The 21,640-nt window shown below is 42.7% G+C and overlaps 1 protein-coding gene across 2 annotated transcripts in view; it reads left to right on the top strand.

The window, feature by feature from the left end:
* SMS (spermine synthase) overlaps positions 1–21,640 on the top strand; it is a 76,426-nt gene that overhangs the window by 5,110 nt on the left and 49,676 nt on the right. For both annotated transcript variants that reach the window (XM_087966928.1, XM_087966927.1), the window contains exon 2: positions 12,905–13,025. In XM_087966928.1, coding sequence (XP_087823054.1) covers positions 12,905–13,025 — 121 coding nt within the window. The remainder of the gene's footprint in view (positions 1–12,904; positions 13,026–21,640) is intronic.

Here is a 21,640-nt window from a genome sequence, read left to right as displayed (position 1 = left end):
AATATTTGACTGCCTGATCTCCTGGTGGCTCAAGTATTCAGGATTTGCAGGGAAAACTCCAAATCGAGGCAAAAGCCACTCATAATAATTCTGAGCCACCACAAGGATTTTTGATTGCTGCACCTGGAAGCCAAGCCTCCAGCAGAACCAGACCTGTGCCTGAAAATAAAAAAATAATAAAGCCACCTTTACCCCTACAGTGGCTGGGTTGTGGCTGGAGGAGACCCCCTTCATGAGAGCCTGGATCTCCCAAACAATTAGACAAGAATTTCAGGCTTAAGTCAACCAGCTGCACCAGCTGCCTGGTTTGGACACCAACATAGGCGTTCCTCAGGGGCAGGGGCAGGCTTCTGCAGAACAGCCGATCTACTTCAGAAATCGTTCTGCATCCCCTTCGGAAAGAAGCCAGTCTTATGTTTCTGAGAGGGGCCTCCTTCCAGAGAGGGCTTTTCGGACAGGGAGTCAGAGGTAGCAGGTCTCCCCTCCTTTAAGGACCTTTTCCAGCTGGTTCTCTTCAAGACTCTGCTGGTTAAGGCTAAGAGCATGGCTCATCTTAAAAAAGGGACAAGGTCATCCAGGATCTTCCCCCAGAGGGGGAGGATCAGGAAGATTACCTATTCACTGAGAAAGCATCTGTGGTAGACGCTGTACCTGTGCCCCAGACGTTTATGAATGTGCTTAAAAAGCAGTGGGAGTCCCTTGGGGGTACACTCGCCCCAGTGGGTCTGAGTCTACCTTATTTAATGGGTGGTTGTGGCAGCTGCAGAGTAGAATCCCACCTGAGGACCTCAGGGTGCATCAAGACTTAGATAATAGCCGCAGCTCAATCGACAGCTAATGCCACCCTCAAGTCAGCCAAAATTTCTTCCAGAGCCATGGCCTCATCTGTAACAGCACGTAGGCTCATCTGGCTAAGAAATTGGCAGATGGACGCTAGAAACAAATGGAAGCTGGCATTTGCTCCCTTCAAGGGAGAGAGGCTTTTGGGGAAGGCCTTGGATCCCTTTTTTGATGGAAACCAGGGACAAGCGATAGATCCTGCCCTCCCAAGGGAGGCGTTTTGATTACAGGTCTCCACCCTATTACAGAAAGCCCTCCTTTAAACAGAGGGAAGCTGGGGCAAGCTTTCCCCGTCAAAGTAGGCCCTTCTTCCAAAGATCCTCATTTCAGGCCGATAGACCGGCCTTTGCTGCCGGAGGGCATCAGAGGCAAGATGACAGAAGGTCCTTTTGGGGTTCCAACAGACCTTTTAGATGCAACAAGTGACACCCAAGCCTCCTCTCCCACAGGGGGCCGCCTGGGACTGTTCTGGCAGAGGTGGGAACATCACGACGGACGCTTGGATCCTGACAACTTTATGGTCAGGTCTCTCGGGAGTTTCTTTCCGCCCCCCCAGTGCCTTTATGTGCTGCCCTGTCTCAAGGGACCCCTCAAAGAGAGATCTCATGGAATCAGTGATCCACCATCTGCTGGACGTTTAGGCCATCCAGCCGGTTCCTGGAGACCAGGAGAGACAGAGATTCTATTCAATTTGGTTTGGGATTTCAAAGGCCTCGGGGGGTAGGGGGTGGCGAGCAATCCTCAACTTGAAACAGCTCAACAGGCATCCAATCTACCAAAGATTCAAGTTGCACTCCCTCCACTCTATCCTACAGGGCCTGCGGGAGGGAGATTTTTTTTTAGCTTCGGTAGACCTGACAGAGGCCTACCTCCATGTGCCCATAGACCCCAAACACCGTTAGTTCCTGAGGTTTTGCTATGGCGGCCACCATTTTCAATACAGGGCTCTCCCGTTCGGCCTGTCATCAGCCCCACGGACTTTTACCAAGCTCCTGGCGGCCGTAGCAGCATACCTCAGATCCTTACCTATAAGGATCCAATGCTATTTGGATGACATCCTGATAGCATCCTCTTCCAGACCCCAGGCGGAGGAGGATATGATGTCAATAATCAGGATCCTTCGAGAGCATGGGTTCTTGATAAACCTGGACAAATGCCACCTAGTACCATCGAACCATCTCTTGCATTTGGGGGCTATCATAGACACCTTAACTGGCCAGGTCTTTCTCTCACAGGAGCGTTGAGACAGTATAAGGCAGGGGTCCCCAACCGCCGGTCCAGCGGACCGGGACCAGTCCAGCGGAACAAGTCTTACCGGGCCGCTGGTTGCTGGGCGCCGCCATCTTTTTGATAAAAAGTGCTTCCGGTGAGCTTTCGGGTAGAAAGCTCACGGAAGCACTCATCAAAAAGATGGCTCCACCTCGGTGAGCTTTTCCGGGTAGAAAGCCATTTCTACCGAAAAGCTCACCGGAAGCGCTAAGCGCCGCCATCTTTTTGATGAAAAAGTGCTTCGGTGAGGTCACGGGCTTTTTCATCAAAAAGATGGCAGCACCCAGTTGATGCTGGTACTGGGCCGCGGCGCCCAGCTGATGCGGTACCGGGCGCGGCATAAAAAAGGTTGGGGATCACTGGTATAAGGGACGTCATATCACAGATCTTGTCTGCCAGAGAGGTGCCTTGCTGTCTCAACTTCTTGGCAAGATGATATCGTGCATCAGGATCGTCCAAGGGCCGCTTCCATGCCCGAACCCTGCAGTGGTTCCTGCTCCCCTACCAAAAAGGCAGGCAGGGCGACTCACCAAGGAGGGTTCGCATCCCCTTGCTGGTTCTTCATTCTCTCCATTGGTGGCAGTCCCGAGCCATGGATCAGGGTTGCTTATACAGGGAGCCTCAGAGGATTACCATCACCACCAATGCCAGTCTGTATGGTTGCGGGGCCCACCTGGGAGTCCAGGTTAGGTGGTCACGGGAGGAGCTCACCCACAACATAAATTGGCTAGAGCTCGGGGCTGCCCGTTTAACTCTCAAGGATCTAAGGTGATGGGGAGACAGGTTCTTCTCCTCACAGACAATGTGGCCACCAAGGCCCACATAAACTGGCGGGGGGACACTCGCTCCAGATCTCTAATGCAGGAGGCGACTTGGTTGTTCAGGTGGGTGGAGAGACACCTGTTGTCCCAGCGAGCAGGAAACATCTCGGGAGTTTCCAATGTGCAAGCAGACTGGTTGAGCAGGGCCACAGTTGACAAGTCGGAATGTCGACTGCATCCCAGTCTGTTCCAGGAGATGACAGAATGGTTCGGCCGTCCGATTCTGGATCTCTTTGCATCTCTGGAGAACTCACAGCTCTCGAGGTTCTTTGCATGGTTCCCAGCACCGGGAGCAGAAGGGGTCAATGCTCTCTGGTGCAGGTGGCCCCAAGGGCTATTGTATGCCTTCCCCCTTCCCCTGATTCTGGGGACAATCAGAAAGGTACTGACAGAGAGGGCGGAGGTTCTGTTGGTAGCCCCTTACTGGCCCAGGTGCCCATGGTTCGCCGACCTGGTGGGCCTGTTGGTCGTCAGACCTGCACAGGATCTCCCTCAGCCCAATTGAGCACCCAGATCCAGCCTGGTTTCGGTTGACCGTCTGGCACTTGAGCGGGTGCTCCTGAAACAGGAGAAGTTTTCCAGAAGGGTCATTCAGACCATCCAGGTGGCCAGAAGACCTTCCATGACCAGGATATACGACGCATCATGGAGGATTTTCTGCGGTTGGTGTGCCAGTCACCTATTGGAACCTACTGCTGTTTCTATGGCAAATGTGTTAGAGTTCCTGCAGGACGGGTTGGACAGAGGTCTTGATCACAGTACCTTGAAGAGACAGGTGGCTGCCTTGGCCTTGTTTTTTTTGGTCAAGGACTCAACCACTCTGGCCCAACACCCCAGGGTGAAAGCCTTCCTTAGGGGAGCCACTAATTTGAAGCCACCAGTGGTCCACCGTTACCCCACCTGGGATTTGCCTAGGGTCCTGCAGGCACTGACTTCTCCCCCATTTGAACCCTTGTGTGAAGTCAGTCTTCGCCTACTCACGTGCAAGGTGTCATTCTTAGTGGCCATTATTTCAGCCACGTGTATCTCGGAGTTGACGGCCTTATCCATCAGAAAGAACCTGTGCATTTTCCATTCAGACAGGGTGGTTCTGCGGTTGGGCCCTACCTTTCTGCCCAGGGTGAACTTCTTATTCCATCGCTCACAGGAGTTGATTTTGCCTGACTTCAGGCAAATTCACTGGACAGAAAGTGGCACACCTTGGACGTTAGGAGGGCCCTCCGTATATACATCAAAAGGACTAACTCTTTTAGGAGGACTGAAGCCCTGTTCATTTCCTTTCAGCCGTCAACTTTGGGTCACGGGATGACACCATCTACCGTGGGTCACTGGCTTAGAGCCTGTATTGTGAAGGCCTATGAGTTACTGGCTCTTCCTGTGCCCTGGAGAATCACTGTGTACCTAACCAGGAGTGCGGCGACTACTGCAGCCTGGGCAACGCAGGCTTCGGTTCTGGACTTTTGTAGAGCTGTGACTTGGTCATCTGTGACCCCATTCATAAGACATTATAAAATTGACTCCTTTGCCTCAGCAGAGGCGTCCTTTGGAAGACGAGTCCTGCAGGGCGTTCATGTAGAAGTGGGGACCTCTGACCAATCCAGTTCCCTCCCGTAGGACAGCCATCAGCCAGCTTTGGTATGTCCCATTCTGAATTCTCCCTTCAGCTCAGTGGAGAAGGGGCGTTGGTCATACCTGAACGCTTCTTCTCGGGGAGCCGAAGGGAGAATCCAATCCTATCCTGTATTCTGTCTGGTCGGAGTAGGGAGGAAATGTTTTTTTCTCGCAGTATCAAATAGGCTATCTGTTAGAGGACGAGGAGCAGCTGGATCCGCTTTGACGTTCAGAACTGGGGACCGTTACCAGTGGGTGTGTCCTCAGTTTTTCAACTTGGTCTGCAGAGCTATGAGATTAGAGACTACCCCATCCTGGATTCTCCCTTCGGCTCCCCAAGAAGAAGCGTTCAGGTAGGACCAACGTCCCTTTTCTGGAACTCCCTAGCTTTCTCCATGATCCAGCATAAGTTGGCAATTTGTACTCTAGTTCTTCTGCCTCTTCGAAATCCTGCCTGTACTTCTGGTAGCTCTCGGTCCACATACTGCTGAAGCCTAGCTTGTAGGATTTTGAGCATAACTTTGCTAGCATGTGAAATGAGTGCAATGGTGCGGTAGTTTGAACATTCTTTGGCATTGCCCTTTGGAATTGGAATGTAAACTGACCTTTTCCAATCCTGTGGCCACTGTTGAGTTTTTAGATTTGCTGACATATTGAATATAGCACTTTTACTGCATGTCTTTTAAGATTTTGAATAGCTCAGCTGGAATACTGTCACCTCCACTAGCTTTGTTGTTGCTCAGACTTCCTAAAGCCTATTTGACTTCACATTCCAGGACGTCTGGCTCGAGGTCAGTGACCACCCCATCGTGGTTAACAGGGATGTTAAGCTTGTTTTTGTATAGTCCTTCTGTGTAGTTTTGCCACCTATTCTTAATCTCTTCTGCCTTTGTTAGGTCCCTGCCATTTTGGTGCTTTATCATGCCCATCTTTGCATGAAACGTTCCTTTCATATCTCCAATTTCCTTGAAGAGATCTCTGCTCCTCCCTATTCTATTGTTTTCTTCTATTTCTTTGCACTGTTCATTTATGAAGGTGTTCTTATCTCTTCTAGCTTATTCTCTAGAATTCTACATTCAATTGGATGTATCTTTCTCTTTTCCCTTGCCTTTCGCTTCCCTTCTTTCCTCAGCTATTTGCAAAGCTTCCTCAGCCAGCCATTTTGTTTTCTTGCATTTCTTTTTCTTTGGGATGGTTTTACTTGCTACCTCTCGTATAATGTTGCGAGCCTCCGCCCATAGTTTTCAGGCACTCTGTCTATCAGATCTAATTCCTTAAATCTATTTGTCACTTCTACTGTATATTCATCAGGGATATGATTTAGTTCATACCTGAGTGATCTAGTGCTTTTCCCTACTTTCTCAATTTAAGCGTAAATTTTGCAAAGAGAAGCTCATAATCTGAGCCACAGTCAACTCCTGGTCTTGTTTTTACTGACTGTATAGAGCTTCTCCATCTTTGGCTGCAGAGCACAGTCTGATTTCTGTGTTGACTGATGATGTCCATGTGTAGAGTTGTCTCTTGGGTTGTTGGAAAAGAGTGTTTGCTATGACCATCGTATTCTCTTGACAAAATTATACCAGCCTGTGCCCTATTTCATTTTGTACTCCAAGGCCAAACTTGCCTGTTATTCTGGTTATCTTTTGGCTTCCTACTTTAGCATTCCAATTCCCCATGATGATAAGAACATCATTTTTGGTGTTAATTCTAGAAGGTGTTGTAGGGCTTCATAGAACCGTCCAACTTCATCCTCTTTAGCACCAGTAATTGGGGCATAGACTTGACTACTGTGATGTTGAATGGTTTGCCTTGGATTCGAACTGAGATCATTCTGTCATTTTGGGGATTGTATCCCAGTACTGCTTTCTCTACTCTTTTATTGACTGTGAAGGCTACTCCATTTCTTCTGAGGGATTCTTGCCCACAGTAGTATACCTGATGGTCATCTGAATTAAATTCACCAATTTCTGTCCATTTTAGTTCACTGATTCCGAAGATGTCAATGTTCAGTCTTGTCATCTCTTGTTTGACCACGTCCAGCTTGCCTTGATTCAACGATCTTACATTCCAGGTTCCTATGCAATATAGATCTTTACAGCAACGGAGTTTCCTTTTACCACCAGATACAGCGGAGTGTCCTTTCGGCTTTGACCCAGTTGCTTCATTTTTTCTGGCGGTACTAGTACTAGCCCTCTGCTCTTCTCCAATAGCATATTGGACACCTTCCGACCTGAGAGGCTCATCTTCCAGTGTCATATCTTTTTGCCTTTTGGTACTGTCCATGGGGTTTTCATGGCAAAGATACTGGAGTGGGTTGCTATTTCCTTCTCCAGTGGATCACGTTTTGTCAGAGCTCTCTGCTATGACCTGTCCATCTTGGGTGGCCCTGCACAGTATAACTCATAGCTTCATTGAGCTACGCAAGCCTCTTCGCCATGACAAGGCAGTGATCCATGAAGGGGACAATTGAGATATGGATTACTAAAGTCTCTTCAATTACCGTGTTAAAAAAAGGCTGCAAATAAAGTAATAAACATCAGAGGCAGGAATCACAATTCTATCAAGCTCAGATGAATTTTGCATTAATTGAAACAAACTATCCATAGCATTATGCAATGCGATATATGTGAATATGTCATTACCTGTTTAAATCTACTTACTTTTTAGAGGCTGTATTGTGAATTTGTTACTCAATTACTTGTTAGTGTTTGCTACTTATTGTTCAACAAAAAATAATTTTAAAAATAAAATTATTTCTAAAGTGTACTAGCATTGTCCTGAATGGAGAGAGCTTTACTAAGTGCTAGAAAGCTGATTCCTTCACTGTTCATTAACTTCTAAATAAAAAACCCTTATTAATAACGTTGAACAATTGTTTTGAAGTTCATTTAGAAAGTAATATTGATATGTCCTAGAATGGTAAACTGATTTCTAGTTATGAGTTACAAGCAATCTGATAGCATGAATTGCAAACAGAAACTGACAATGTAGGGAGATAGATTTTTAAAAAGTGGCAGCTTCTAGTAGAGATCACCTACAAAAGGCTGGCAAAAAGGAGCACTTAATTCTTTTACATGTATATATGTTTTTGGAATGGCTGCATTGGATTTAAACAAATATATGTTTAGTTCCTATTTATTATTAAGGTTTGCTAAGATCTTTCCCCCAGATTTTGTTACATCAAAGAATTTCTAGGTTATGCCAAATTTTGAAAGATTAGAGTGATCTATAGATCCAGAGCTCGTGTTAGAATGCCAATGTTTTGAGTTCGTGATAGCTTCCTTTGTTTTCACATTTTGGGGAACAAATCTATGAACTAATCATTCCCCATCTGGAGCCCTCTACTTGCAGTCATAAACTATGATATCACATTGATTGCATTGCTTAGCAATGGCAGTTCCAGTTGATGATGTTGCCCTAGGACTATGTGGGTTTTTTAAGTGGAAAAAAGTGGCAATCTCAAATCAGAAGCATGGACAGTTCATAGGTGCTGTGGGTGGGTGCTAGGGAGTGTTGATGGGCCAGTGGGACCAGGAGAAGGTGGATATACTGCAAGGCTTCACAAAGGGCCAGCAGCTGTCTTAGCTGGATGTGCCTCATTAGCTGCAGAAGAAAGCAGACAGGGAAGGTCAGTGGCGGCGGCGCTCCAAATGGCGGTGGTGCTCCAAACAGCGGCAGTGCTCCAAACGCGGAAGCGGCAGCTCCAAACGTGGCAGCAGCTCCAAATGCGGATATGGCAACTCCAAACAGTGGCAGTGCTCCAAACAGCGGTGGGGTTCCAAACGCGGAAGCAGCAGCTCCAAACGGCGGCGGTGCTCCAAATGTAGAAGTGGCAGCTCCAAACGTGGCGGCGGTATGGGCAGAAGGGAAACCAACAGCGGCAAGCACTAACGGTCTCGGGTCTGCAGGAGTAGGGAGCTCTCTGCGCTCTGCCATGATCGCCCATTAGGAGCAGCTGGTGGCGAGGAATTGCTGCCCGCAGGGCGCTCCTAATGGCAAGTTCCCCCACCCTTCCCCCTTATTTTGCATGTTTTAAAATAGGCCTAAATTTGGGGGAAGGGGCTTCATTTGATTTTATGCCAATAAAACATGCTGGGCCTTCCTATTGGTGGAGGCCGTATTGTTGGAGAAACACGGTACAAATATGTGGTAATATGTGAAATAAATATCTGGCTGCAAATTTAGCATAATTCTGTCATTCAACTGCAGTTTAATTGTAGTTCTATAAAAAAGAAGATGTAAGTTTTATAAAGGCCAGTATGAGAGTCATTGCTTATCATCTGTCTTGTTTGGAATGTTACCTTGCTATAAAAAAAAAAGCTGTTACAACCATAGTAGCATCTCATGGTCATGTGATCATCATTTGGATACTTCACAACCAGCATATCCTTACAACCATTGCAACATTCTGCAGCCACATGGTCACCAGTTGTGTGCTCTGCAACTGGTTTATGACAGAAGTAATAGAGAAAGTAGAAATTAAATCATAAATCATAGTCACATGATGTTTTGCTTAATGATCCCAATACTTTACTTAACAATTAAAGGAGTAGTGAGATAATAAACCCGTCACAGTCATGTGATGTTTTGCTTAGTGATTGCGGCATTTAACAATGGCGCTACTGGTCCCAGTTGTGGTCATTAAGTGAGGACTACCTGTATCCTCTCAAATTTGACCATTGCTGTCAATGGCTTTTGTCTTAGTCCTGTCTTCCTCAGAGATTTGTTTTGAAGATAAAATGAAGAAAAGTATGTTGCCTTGAATTCTCTGAGAAAAAAAAGATACAAATGCAAATTACACAATGAGATCATTACAGTGGTAGAAGCTATATGGCTTTGTTATCAATAATGTGTTAATAGTAAACTGAATAAGAAAAAATTTAGATAACAGGCTTTTGAATTGACTGACAAAATTATGATTAAATACAAAGGAGAAATCAAAGTATTAAATACAAAAAAAGATCTTTAACTTTACATTATAAATGAACTTGAGCAATTTTTGTTTACTTTTTTTAAAAAATACTATGTTCTTCACAATGAACAGATGTTCATTGCCATCTGTTAAAATAATTGGTCTTGGCATCAAGCTTTTCATGTGAACTTAGAATATATATTTTTTTAATGTAGGAGTAAAAAATGGTGTGCAATAGGAAATTTTTTTTTTACTTCAGATGCTAGCTTTATGTAGACCATGGGTGTTAAATTTGATTGCATCATGTGATGTCATGTGTATCACGACATTTTTTGCCTTTGTGGAGCCAGGGTGAGCGTGACCTGCGTGTGATGCATCTGGCCCGCAGGCTGCCAGTTTGACACCCCTTATGTAGAATATGAACATAAAGCTCACTTAACATTTTTTCTACTTTGAGAAACATCCACACTGCTAAAATCAATTAATCAAATTATTTGATTTATTTTTCAAAATGTATTTAATTACTGTGCTTCTAAATTACCCAATATATGCAGCTCCAGCATAGACATATTTTAAGGTACTGTAAAACGATAGGAAACACTGGCTGCCCATATCTCTTGCTAGTAAAGACAAATATATGTGTCCCAGGATAATTTTGTAGGATCCAGTCTGAGTCAACACCAGGACCAAAGTTCTTTTTCTCCCAAGCTTTCAGTCTCTCTCTCTCTCTCTCTCTCTCTCTCTCTCCCTCCCTCCCTCCCTCCTCCCTCCCTCCCTCCCTCTCCCTTTCTCTCCCTCCCTCCCTCCCTCCCTCTCTTCTCTCTCTAATATGTGCACTGGACTGTTGTATTTATATGGTCCCTGATTGTGTGTAGCTTTTAGTTGCTAATTAGGGAGTTGGTAGCTGGATATTAAGTCATTGATTGTTGTTTCCTTGTGCTGTTGAGCTCCTAAGTACCTGATAGGAAACAGTATAAGGAACAGTATCTGATAGGAAACAGTATAAGCAAAAGTTGTAAGAAATCACAATAATAAAAATCACAATATGGACTGAACTTACTCCATCCCTCTGGGCCCACCACCTCTGGTGATCACAGAAAAAGATATGTGAGGTCTATTTTACAGACAAAAGCATGGAAAAGCACCAGGCCCCTACAAGGTAACTCCTCTTGCTTGAAAGTTTGTGCCCCCATCTACACTGTTAATAAATCACTAGAGATTTCCTTGGTGCTTCAAACACTTTACTATCATTCCATGTAGCTGAACAACTACAGACCAGTTACTCTGACATCCGTAGTTGTGAAAACCCTTGAAAGGTTAGTGCTGGTACACCTGAAAACCATCACAGACCTGCTGTTAGACCCCTTGCAATTTGCCAACCGAGCAAATAGATTGGCAGATGATGCTATTGATATAGCACTGCACAACATCTTACAACATTTTGAATCTCCAAGGATCTATGCAAGGGACTTTTTTGTAGACTTCAGCTCGCATACAATACCATCGTTACAGATATTTTTCTCACTAAACTGACTCAGTTAATTGTGTTTGACCACACTTGTAAGTGGATCATAAGCTTTCTAACAGATGGAAAGCAGCAGGTAAAGCTAGGCAAAATCATATCAAATACCTGTACAATTAACACAGGTGCCTCTCAGGGCTGTATGCTCTCCCATTACTCTTTTCTCTCTACACTAACAACTGCATCACAAAAGATTCCTCTGTTAAAGTACTGAAGTTTGCAGATGATACAGCAGTGATTGGTTTCATTCAAGATGGTGAATCTGCATACAGATGGGAAATTGAAACAATTGGCCCTATGGTGCAGCCAAAACAATCTTGATTTGAATACACTCAAAACTATAGAGGTGATAGTAGATTTTAGGAGAAGCCTCCTACTAATCTTCCATCTCTTACAATACTAAATAACACAATACTAACAATAGTAACCTTCATGTTTCTAGGTTCTATAATAGGACACCTAACATCAAAAACATTATTAAAAAAGCACAAGGAGCTGCTGATACAGTTCTACAGTTCTACAAAGGAGTTATTGAGACTGTCATTTGCACCTTTATAACTGTTTGGTTTGGCATAGCAAACAAGATAGACTTCAATGTTAGGACTGCAGAAAAAATAATGGCAACCAGCCTGCCTTTCATTGAGGACCTTATACTGCACGAACCAAAAAGAGGGCTGTGAAAATATCTACAGATACTTTCTCACATCCTGGACATAAGCTGTTTCAACTTCTTCCCTCAAGATGACACTACAGGGCATTACACTCTGCTAAACAACTAATTCCCACAACATTGTTTTATGCCCTGGGATGTCAAACCATCTAGTAGGGCTGTATAACTATTATCCTTCTCATATTTCCTATTACTTATTTCATTAGCTTCTTATGACTTGTTCTGACCCACGCCCTTTTCCAACAATTCAAACACAATCCAAAGGGAACAGAAACCTTGTAATGCTTCTGCGAAATAATTAGCTGTGATAAACACAAGCCTTGCCAAACTGTGCGAGACTTGCCAAAAGATAACAGACAAGAAATAATTTGCAATACAAGAATCTTCAAATACAAACTCAGGATACTGGAATGTCCACGAGGCTGGAGTTTCAAAACGTCTTTGCCTTCTGCAAAGTACATTCGTTTCACAGCTGGCTTTTATCTTCTTGAAGGGGGGGGGCATTACCTTGCAGCCTTACTCCCGAGTCTCCTGTGCTGTTGTAGCTGCTCTTTCCTACGAGCAATCCTGTGTGCACGTGCACTTGGCACAGGCTCCTCGGGAACCTCCTCATCACTGCTGCCAGCCCCCACAATCTCTGAAGGCAGCAGTCCTTCCTAATGGTCCTGGCCCCTCATCTGAGTCCTCGCTCTCCTCAGCTGTCCGCACCTGCTGCCGGCTAACCACAGCATGACTATAACTGTTGTTTGTATGTCATGGTTGATGTTTATTGCTTCTGTGTAGTATCCTATTATGATTTATGTTGATTGCTTTTATTTAGTATCCTATGACTATCACTGAGGGTTGTATCTTATGATTTATGATGATTATATTTTGTGATCATGATTTACCACTTGTTGCTTGTGTATACATTGAGAGCTTGTGCACCAGAGACAAATTCCTTGTGTGTCCAATCGCATTTGGCCAATAAAGAATTCTATGATGTTCTGTTTTTAAAACAATTGGGAAACAAATCTTTACAAAAAATGCTGTTAACTTGTTAGGTATGCAACCTCCACAGAAAACAAAAATTCTTTATCAAGATTTATTAAAAGAGGATAGCATAAGGAATCTGAACAATTTTCCAATACTTGATAAATGGTATAGAAATTGAACGATCATCATTTTATGCTCATAAATCTGATAAGAATATCATGACAAAATGCATTAAATATCATTTCTATGTATTTATTAACCCATTGGTATTTTTCTTTGTCTAGCTGATTGTAATGCCATTTTTAAAGGTCTACAATCCATCTTCCAAAAGGAGGGAATGACAGAGACTATTCATAACTGGGAAAATCATGGTTACCTAGCAACATACGTCAATAAAAATGGCTGGTAAGTTGAATTTTAATATACGCAATTGTTGGAAGTATGTTATAATTATCAATTATTTAATAGTTTGTCAAGGTTTCCTTTAAGAAGCTAAGTGAAGAGTATTCTTAATTTTTATTATTTTTTAAATTTTATTTATTTTAATTTTAAAAAGTTTTAAGATTAATTTCTAATTAACTGTTATGAAAATAGAGAAAATGGTATATTAATAAAATTAACACATACTGCTGAAGCTTATTGTTAGGCAAGCTCTAACATTTTGATGTTCTAATGTCTTAATGAAACTCATGGATGAAAATAATTATTTTTTAGAGAAGAGTAGAATATTACAGATAACCTTATTACCCAACTGAGCGATATTTGCCTAGAGACTGTTTTGGTAAGTAGCTAATTTAGTTGATAGATTTTTTAATGGTTTCATCATATATCTTTGCAATCACATTTAAAGGGCTATTACATCGAATGGTGATTTGGGAAAATATTCTTAACATTATCCAATTGCAAAAACAAATCTTATCAGAGATGACTTCCACAACAACTACGGCCCTGAAAACGGGAAGGAAGAACACCCAGACCTTGACGACAACTTTGGCAACTGCCTCCCCAATAACGCAGAAAACTATAGAAGAGACCTTGACAGGAGAAAAACAACCGACTGTCACTAATGCCAATCTGCAAGCGACACTATTATCCCTGCAAGAGTCAATGTCTAGAATGCAGGAGATTATGATTAGGAATCACAATGAGACCAGAGCCGATATTAGCGAACTGAAGGAAGAAATGGGGAAATTAAAAGAGGAGATGAGAGCAGATATACAAAAGTCGAAGATAAGGTGGGGACAATGCAATTGGCTATGGAAAGAACTGAAATAAAAATAAAAGAAATAGAGAGGAGGACAGAACGAGCAGAGAGGAACCTAGAAAGGACTGAAGAAGGCTTTAAAAGTATTAATAGAGAAATGGAAGATTCCTTGGTCCAACTTGAGATGGACAGAGCAGCGGCATACCTAAGGTTCCAAAACGTGGAGGAATCCAAAAATGAAGAACTAGCGCAATTAATGGCAGGTTTGTTGGCTGATCTAGTTGGAAAAGAAAAAGATGACTTACTCAAAGAATTGGACGAAGTCTATAGGGTGAATACCAGTTACGCAAGGCGTCACAAGTGCCCAAGGGAGATCCATATCCGCTTTTCAAGAAGATGCGTGAGAGACCTAATACTTAGAATGGCCAGAGATGAGAGAGTATTATATATGGGCAAAGAGATCATAGTTCTCAAGCAGATTCCAAGAAAAGTGAGGGCCTTAAGGCAAGAATATAAATTTTTAGCTAACCACTTAAATAAAAAAGAAATTTCATTTAAATGGCAAATTCCAGAAGGGATGCTAATATGGTGGAAGGGAAGGAAAATTAAAATAGATTCAATAGAACAAGCACAAGACTTCCTAGAACAGCTAACAACCACGGAGGATCAACACACTAAGGAGGAAACCCAAGGGAACATGCAGGAAGATCGGAACCGCCATAGGAACAAGGAAGAAAGACCCGTCCAAACTCAAGGAAAAGACAACTTACAACAAGAAAGAGTAGAAACATCCCCATACCTCCTACAAGAAGAGAGCCGTATAATTACGAGACAAAAAGCGAGGCAGACTTAAGTAAATGGAGGAAGGAAGTAAAATCCTTTCCATCAACATAAACGGCCTAAATTCAAGAGCTAAAAGGAAGAGGATTCTAAATAAACTAATAAAACAAAACGTTGATATAGTTTGCATACAAGAAACACACATTAGGAAAAGTGAGGAGAAATTTCTAGATTGTCCGAAACTGGGAAAATTATTCACAGCACCAGCAGATGAGCACAAAAAGAAAGGTATTGCAATATATGTGAGAGATGATTTAAAAGCGGAGTTAATCTGGGCGGATCCTGAAGGAAGAACCTTGGTGGTACAAACTTCGATTAATGGCATTACATTTTTACTGGTAGTAATCTATGCCCCAAATGATGATCAAGGTAAATTTTTCAAACATCTTCACCAAAAAATAATAGATTTCGGAAATGGCAATATTTTTCTGATTGGCGATTTTAACTCTATTGCTGACTACCGGAAGGATCATAGTAACATGAGTAAGAATAAAAAAGGAAAAAGAGAATTTTCGAAGCCATGTAAGGATATGATGTACGAACTGAATCTGGTAGATATTTGGAGAAAACTAAACCCAAAAAAGAACAGTTTACCTTTTACTCTAACCCACACAAAATTTGGACAAGAATAGATATGGCTTGGATAAATGGTGAATTAATTAATGAAATCAAAGATAGCGAAATCTTACCAAGCGACTGGGCTGATCACAACCCAATTCAAATAACCTGGAGAGGTAGAAGAAAACCAAAAAGAAGATGGACTCTTAACACTCACTTAATAAAAGAAGAAGAATACACTAATAAATTGAAAGAAGAACTGAACTTCTTCTTAAAAGAAAATAATAATGAACTAACTTGAAACAAAACATATGGGACACAATGAAGGCATTTATAAGAGGAACAACTATCTCTTACAATGCTATGAGAAATAAAAGAAAGTATGCCCAACAAAGTAACTTACAACAAGAAATTAAGGATTTAGAAACCCAACTACAAAAGAACCCCAAAAATCAAAGAATACAGAATCAGTTAATAACAACTAAACACAATCTAAATTTATTGGAACAAGAAAAATTGGAGAGTAGTCTGAAAATGACTAAACAAATTTATTTTGAGCACGCAAATAAGCCAGGGAGATGGTTAGCCCACAAACTTAAGAAAATGAAAGAAAAAGATTGATACACCAATTAATGGACGAGAGGGCAATTTGCAAGAGGAGATAGAGAAGAAAAAAGAGATCACTTTTAAATACTTCAGGAAATTATACAAAAAGGAAGGCGTTTGTGAGGACAAAATAATGAAATATCTAGAGGAAGCAAGCGAAAAAGCAATTGGAGAGGAAGAGATAGAATTATTAAACAAAAATATAACATGGTCCAAACTGAAGTCAGCAATAGAGAAGCAAAGTAACAATAAAGCGCCAGGACCGGACGGGATACCTGTAGAACTTTACAAAACAATCATAGAACAAATTGGACCACTGATGCTGGAAGTATTCAATGAGGTACTCCTAGCAGCCAAGATGCCGGACTCGTGGAGGGGAGCCTTAATTTCGCTGATCCCGAAGGAGGACCTAGACCATAGACTTATTAATAATTATAGACCAATCTCGCTCCTGAATGCAGATTACAAACTATTCTCTTCTATAATAGCTAATAGACTAAAACAGGTTCTAAACACACATATCCATGAAGATCAAAATGGATTTCTCCCATTTCGACAAATTAAGAATAATCTAAGAACAGTGATAGACATTTCAGAATACTATGAAGCCCATCCGGAAAAACAATTTGCTTTTATGTTTTTGGACGCTGAAAAAGCATTCGACAATTTAAATTGGCATTTTTAATTCAAAAAATATACAATATGAACCTTGGCACTAGATTCAAACGTCGTCACTACAATTTACCATACTCAACAGGCAAATATTCTAATAAATGGGGAACAAACTGACCCGATAAAAATAGAAAAAGGGGTTAGACAGGGTTGCCCTCTCTCTCCTCTGCTTTTCATATTCGCTCTAGAATCTTTTGGACGTATATTAGGCAAAATTCGAGAATTAGAGGACTGAGGATTAAATCAGAAGAGTACAAAGTACAAGCCTTAGCTGATGATTTGGTTTTTTTCTGGAGGAGCCTATAGAAAAAGGACATAACTTATTAGAAGAACTAGAGCGATTTGGAGAAGTCGCAGGATTTAAAATTAATAGGGGTAAAAGCGAAATTAATGTCTAAAAATTTAACAGGAGACCAGAATAAAGAACTAGAGACAATAATGGAAATACAGGTGACAAAAAAATTAAATACTTAGGAATTTGGCTTACTCCACAAAGCAAATCATTAAAAGAAAACAACTATGACAAACTTCTCCAACAATCCAAGAAAGATTTAGATTCCTGGAGTACATTACAACTTTCCTTATTGGGCAGGATTGCTCTGATTAAGATGAATATTCTGCCAAAATTTCTATATCTATTCCAGACAATTCCAATCAAATTAAATAAATTTTTTTTATGGAATTAAACAAGATAACACTGAAATTTATTTGGCAGGGAAAAAAAGCTAGGATTAATGTAAAAGCCCTACAAGATTTGAAAAGCAGAGGAGGGTTAGGCCTGCCAAACTGGGAAGTATATTACAAGGCAGCCACCCTACTATGGATAAAGGAATGGGTGAATTTAACTAACAAAAGAACACTAGTATTAGAAGGCCACGATATGCAGAAAGGATGGCATGCCTTTCTGTGGGAAACTGGGAAACCCAGGCAATCATATTTCCATAGGCATCTTATCAGGGACTCTCTATTAACCAATTGGAAAAAAGTACGTAAAAACTTTATCTAAAAATACCGATTTGGCTATCTCCAATGGAAGCGATAGTACACCTAATAATTTGGATATAACTAAAATGATTAAGTACGAAAATTTATTAGACCCACAAGGAAAATTGAAAACCCGACAAGAATTACAAGAGCGAGGATTTAAAATTGATCAGTGGGTGTACCTTCAAATTCATAGTAGATATAAACAAGATATTAAGGAATTTGGAATCTACAATAAATTACAGACTTTAGACAAAATTCTATTAGGACCGAGCAAAAAAAAAAAAATATCTAAATTTTACAAACATTTATTAGAAACTGAATTAGAACAAGAAATTGTCAAAGGAAATATGATTGCGTGGAGCAGAAACGTGGGACGGAGCATTACACTAGCAGAATGGGAAAGGATCTGGAACAGGAACATTAAGATCACGAAATCAGCAGCTTAAAGAAAAAGCATATAAAATGTTTTATAGATGGCACCTGCCCCCTTCGAGATTGGCGAAGATGCACCCCAACACGAGCCCCAATTGTTGGAAATGTCAAAGCATAGAAGGTACCTTCTTCCATTTGTGGTGGTCGTGCAAGGAAACCCAGAAGTACTGGCAAAAAATTAGGCGCTGGCTAGAGGAAATAACCAAGGAACAAATAGAGTACAAACCAGAGTCCTTCCTTCTAGGAATTTTCGATAAACAAATACCCAAAAAATCGAAGTATATTGTAATTCATATCTTAACCGCAGCCAGACTGGCATTTGCCCAGTGCTGGAAATTATCTTCCATTCCCTCTGAACATATGGTTATTCAGAAAATTTTACAATGCGCCGAAATGGACAAACTAACCCAAGCACTAAAAAATAAAGAATCCTCATCATATTACAACAATTGGAATCCTTTGTATAATTGGCTAAACCAAAGATAGATCATCTCTAGGAAAATTATGGCCGAGGGCCTCCGAAGCAGAGATAAAGAAAAGCACCGCCGATGATACTTTTGAAGAAGAAAGGATCTTACAGACAGTCACAAAATATGGTTTTATTTTAACTGTTTTCCCTACTCTATCCTTCCCCTCCCTTACTCTTCCCTTTCCCCTCTCTTAGGCTTTCCTCTCTCTCCCTCTTGGTCTATGCCAAGGCCTATTTTTCTTTTTGTTGTACATAATTTGTAGTTGTGTTGTTCTTTTAAAGGTAAAACTAATAAAGTATTTTTCCATAAAAGAAAATAATTATTTTTTAGAGAAGAGTAGAATATTACAGATAACCTTATTACCCAACTGAGCGATATTTGCCTAGAGACTGTTTTGGTAAGTAGCTAATTTAGTTGATAGATTTTTTAATGGTTTCATCATATATCTATCTCTAGGAAAGACAACAAAATCAAAGGGGGCCTCATTCATAACAAACAACTAATCCCCTGTTGTCGTGATGGCAAACCTATGGCATGCGTGCCAGAAGTGGCATGCAGAGCCACTTCTGGCTCGTGAGAGGTTGCCCGGAAGAACCCTACTGCGCATGGGCGTGCGCCCCCACCAGCCAGCTGATTGTTGGGAATCTGCTGTGTGTGTGCGGGGGAAGATGCTCCTGGGAGACATGTGTGCATGCGCAGAGGCATGCAGCATGCGGGGCAGGTTGCGTGCACATGCGCAGAGACATGCGATGCGGAGGTTTGTGTGCACATTTGCAGAGGCGCACGGTGTGCGCGCAAGGGGTCGCGTACACTGGGCGGGGGAGTCTCGCATGCATATGCATCAGTGTAGTCACACACGTGCACTTTTGGCACGCAATGTGGAAAAGGTTAACCATCACTGCCCTATTTGTCACAAATTACCAACATCACAGGTGACTATCATATAGTGTAGATGTTATCAAATTAATTAAACGAAAGCAACAAGATTTGAAATTTGGGTAAACAACATTTTATTTATTTATGCTGAAATGGCAAAACAAAGCTTGACAAAAGATTTTTTTTTCAATTCTTGATATTGTAGAGGGGGATATTCGGCTTTTTGGAGATCTGAATATTTTTTTCTCCAAATGTAAACAAATCTGTATCCAAAAGAAAATCTTGCAAAGTCTTCAAAAATGTCTTATATTAAATATTTTTAATTCATAATAATACAAATAACCTGGAAAAAAGAAAATATATGTTTTATTCAGTTCATGAAACTTGGGAAACTTGGGCACGTCCATTTTTCATATGATCTTTGTAGCATCCCCATGGTTATGCGATCAAAATTCAGATGATTGTCAACCGATTCATCTTAATGACCATTGCTGTGTCCCAAGGTCATGTGATTTCCTTTTATGACTCTCTGACAATCAAAGTCAATGAGGAAGTCAGTGTCAGCCTCAGATCCATCTTGATGGATTTTGCGGGGGATGGACTTTGTCTTGGAGTTACAAATCGCATGGAGAGTTTAATTGGAACACTGACATTAACCCGAATTTCATTCTAAAGAAAATCCCAGTGGCTTCTTTCAAAGTGGTGCTGCTGTCCAGGGTCCTAAGCCCCAAGACGCACCTTGGTATAACAGGGCGTAAAGAATCAGGGAAGATAGAACAGGGAACAGAGACCCCTGAAGGAGCTACCGGATCCACTCCAGAGGATGGTTGTGGAACTATCTGCTACCCATCAGCTGCGGCAGTGACCGAAGCCATGGAGGCTGAACTCCGCAGGGGTGCCAGACCCAAGGAACCGACCCCATGGCAGACCCCCGCCAGCCGGACCAGCTGCACAGTTAGAGTTAGAGATGGTGATGATGGTCTCCGGGCCTCCAGGGGCATTAGGACAACTTGAACAAGTGGCAGCCTTTGAATGGAGACCATTGAGAACCCCTGGAGACTGGCGAGTTCAGGAAATGGAGGCTCCCACTGTCATCGCATAGCCAGTCACTTGCCGGGCTACCTGAGAAGTTTGATCTACTGAGTGTGGGGCTCATGGTCCAGACATCACCACACTCGATGCAGCCCAGTTGGATTCTAACCCAGCCTACATTCAACTTTCCAGGGTCAGGAAGCACAGCAGTCAAGAGTGGAGTGTCTGCTTCATTCCACTCAGCACTGGCAGGGCCAAGGCACAGCCTCCCGCTTCAGACCCCCTCCGTCAGAGCTGTAGCCCAGCCAGCCATCGTGGCAGGATGACATCCCAGACCCTTAGGCCACTCAAACCCAGGGACCAGGGGGAGAATGGAAGGTTTGCCAAGGTCTGCCCATCAACCCCCACTAGAGCCTGCCGGACTGCCGCCCACCGACCAGGTTCCATCCGGGTGGGCCTTTTACCCAGGCCAAGATTGGATCCAGTACCAGTGGATGCCGGTTCCCGTCCCGTCATTGATCCCACCAACCGCAGCTACCGCCTCAGCAGCTACCCCACCACAGTTCTTGGCCACCTTTGACGGCACCCTTGGAAAACTGGCCTATTTCCTAAAATGAATCTGGGCTCACATTGATCGATATGGGGCACAGTACCAGTCAGACCAGGACAAGTTCTCAGTCATCGCAGATAATATGAGAGAAGGGGAAGCAGCCAAGTGGATTGCTCAACTCCATGATGAAGGAGACCCTGAGTTGGAAGATGTGTACAACTTTGTGCAATCTCTAAGGGCCCGATTCAAGGACATGACTAACAGAGAGGAAGCTGAAGCAGAGATCGGGGCTGAAGCAGCACGGTCGACCCCCCCCCCAGGAGCGTGTGTGGTTTAGAAGAGTGGCTGGAAAATTACGACGCTGGCCTAAGTGACTCTTCGTCCATTGTTTTAAGGAAGCCCTGGATCAGGACCTTAGGCAAGCTTGCGCCTACAGGGGCTCCCAACCGGATCCAAGATTGGTACCGGATGGGGGTGACTGTGGACTTGGAAATTCACCCCCACTGGAGTTTGACTCAAGAGAAAGCCTCTAAGTGGCTCTTGAGCTGTAGACCAGCCAGAAATGTGCCAGTAGAGGTGAAACCTGCGGCAAGCCTCAGAATCAAGTATTTCAGATGTGGCCACCAAGGTCACCAAGCTTCGGAATGCCTTGTGCCAGCTCCTGTTCTTCAGACGATGCCAACTGCAGCCAAGTTGAAGAGAAGTCCCCGAAAATTACCTGACAAGGGGAGGTTCGCAATTCCGGCCCCAGAAGTTATTGACTCCAGTGGGACTGGCGATGAGGACCCGATGG

This window comes from Notechis scutatus, chromosome 5 (assembly GCF_049901735.1).
Source record: "Notechis scutatus isolate UNSWTSFEM ecotype Mainland chromosome 5, rNotScu1.2, whole genome shotgun sequence".
NCBI lineage: Eukaryota > Metazoa > Chordata > Lepidosauria > Squamata > Elapidae > Notechis > Notechis scutatus.
This window is presented reverse-complemented; position numbering and strand designations above follow the sequence as displayed.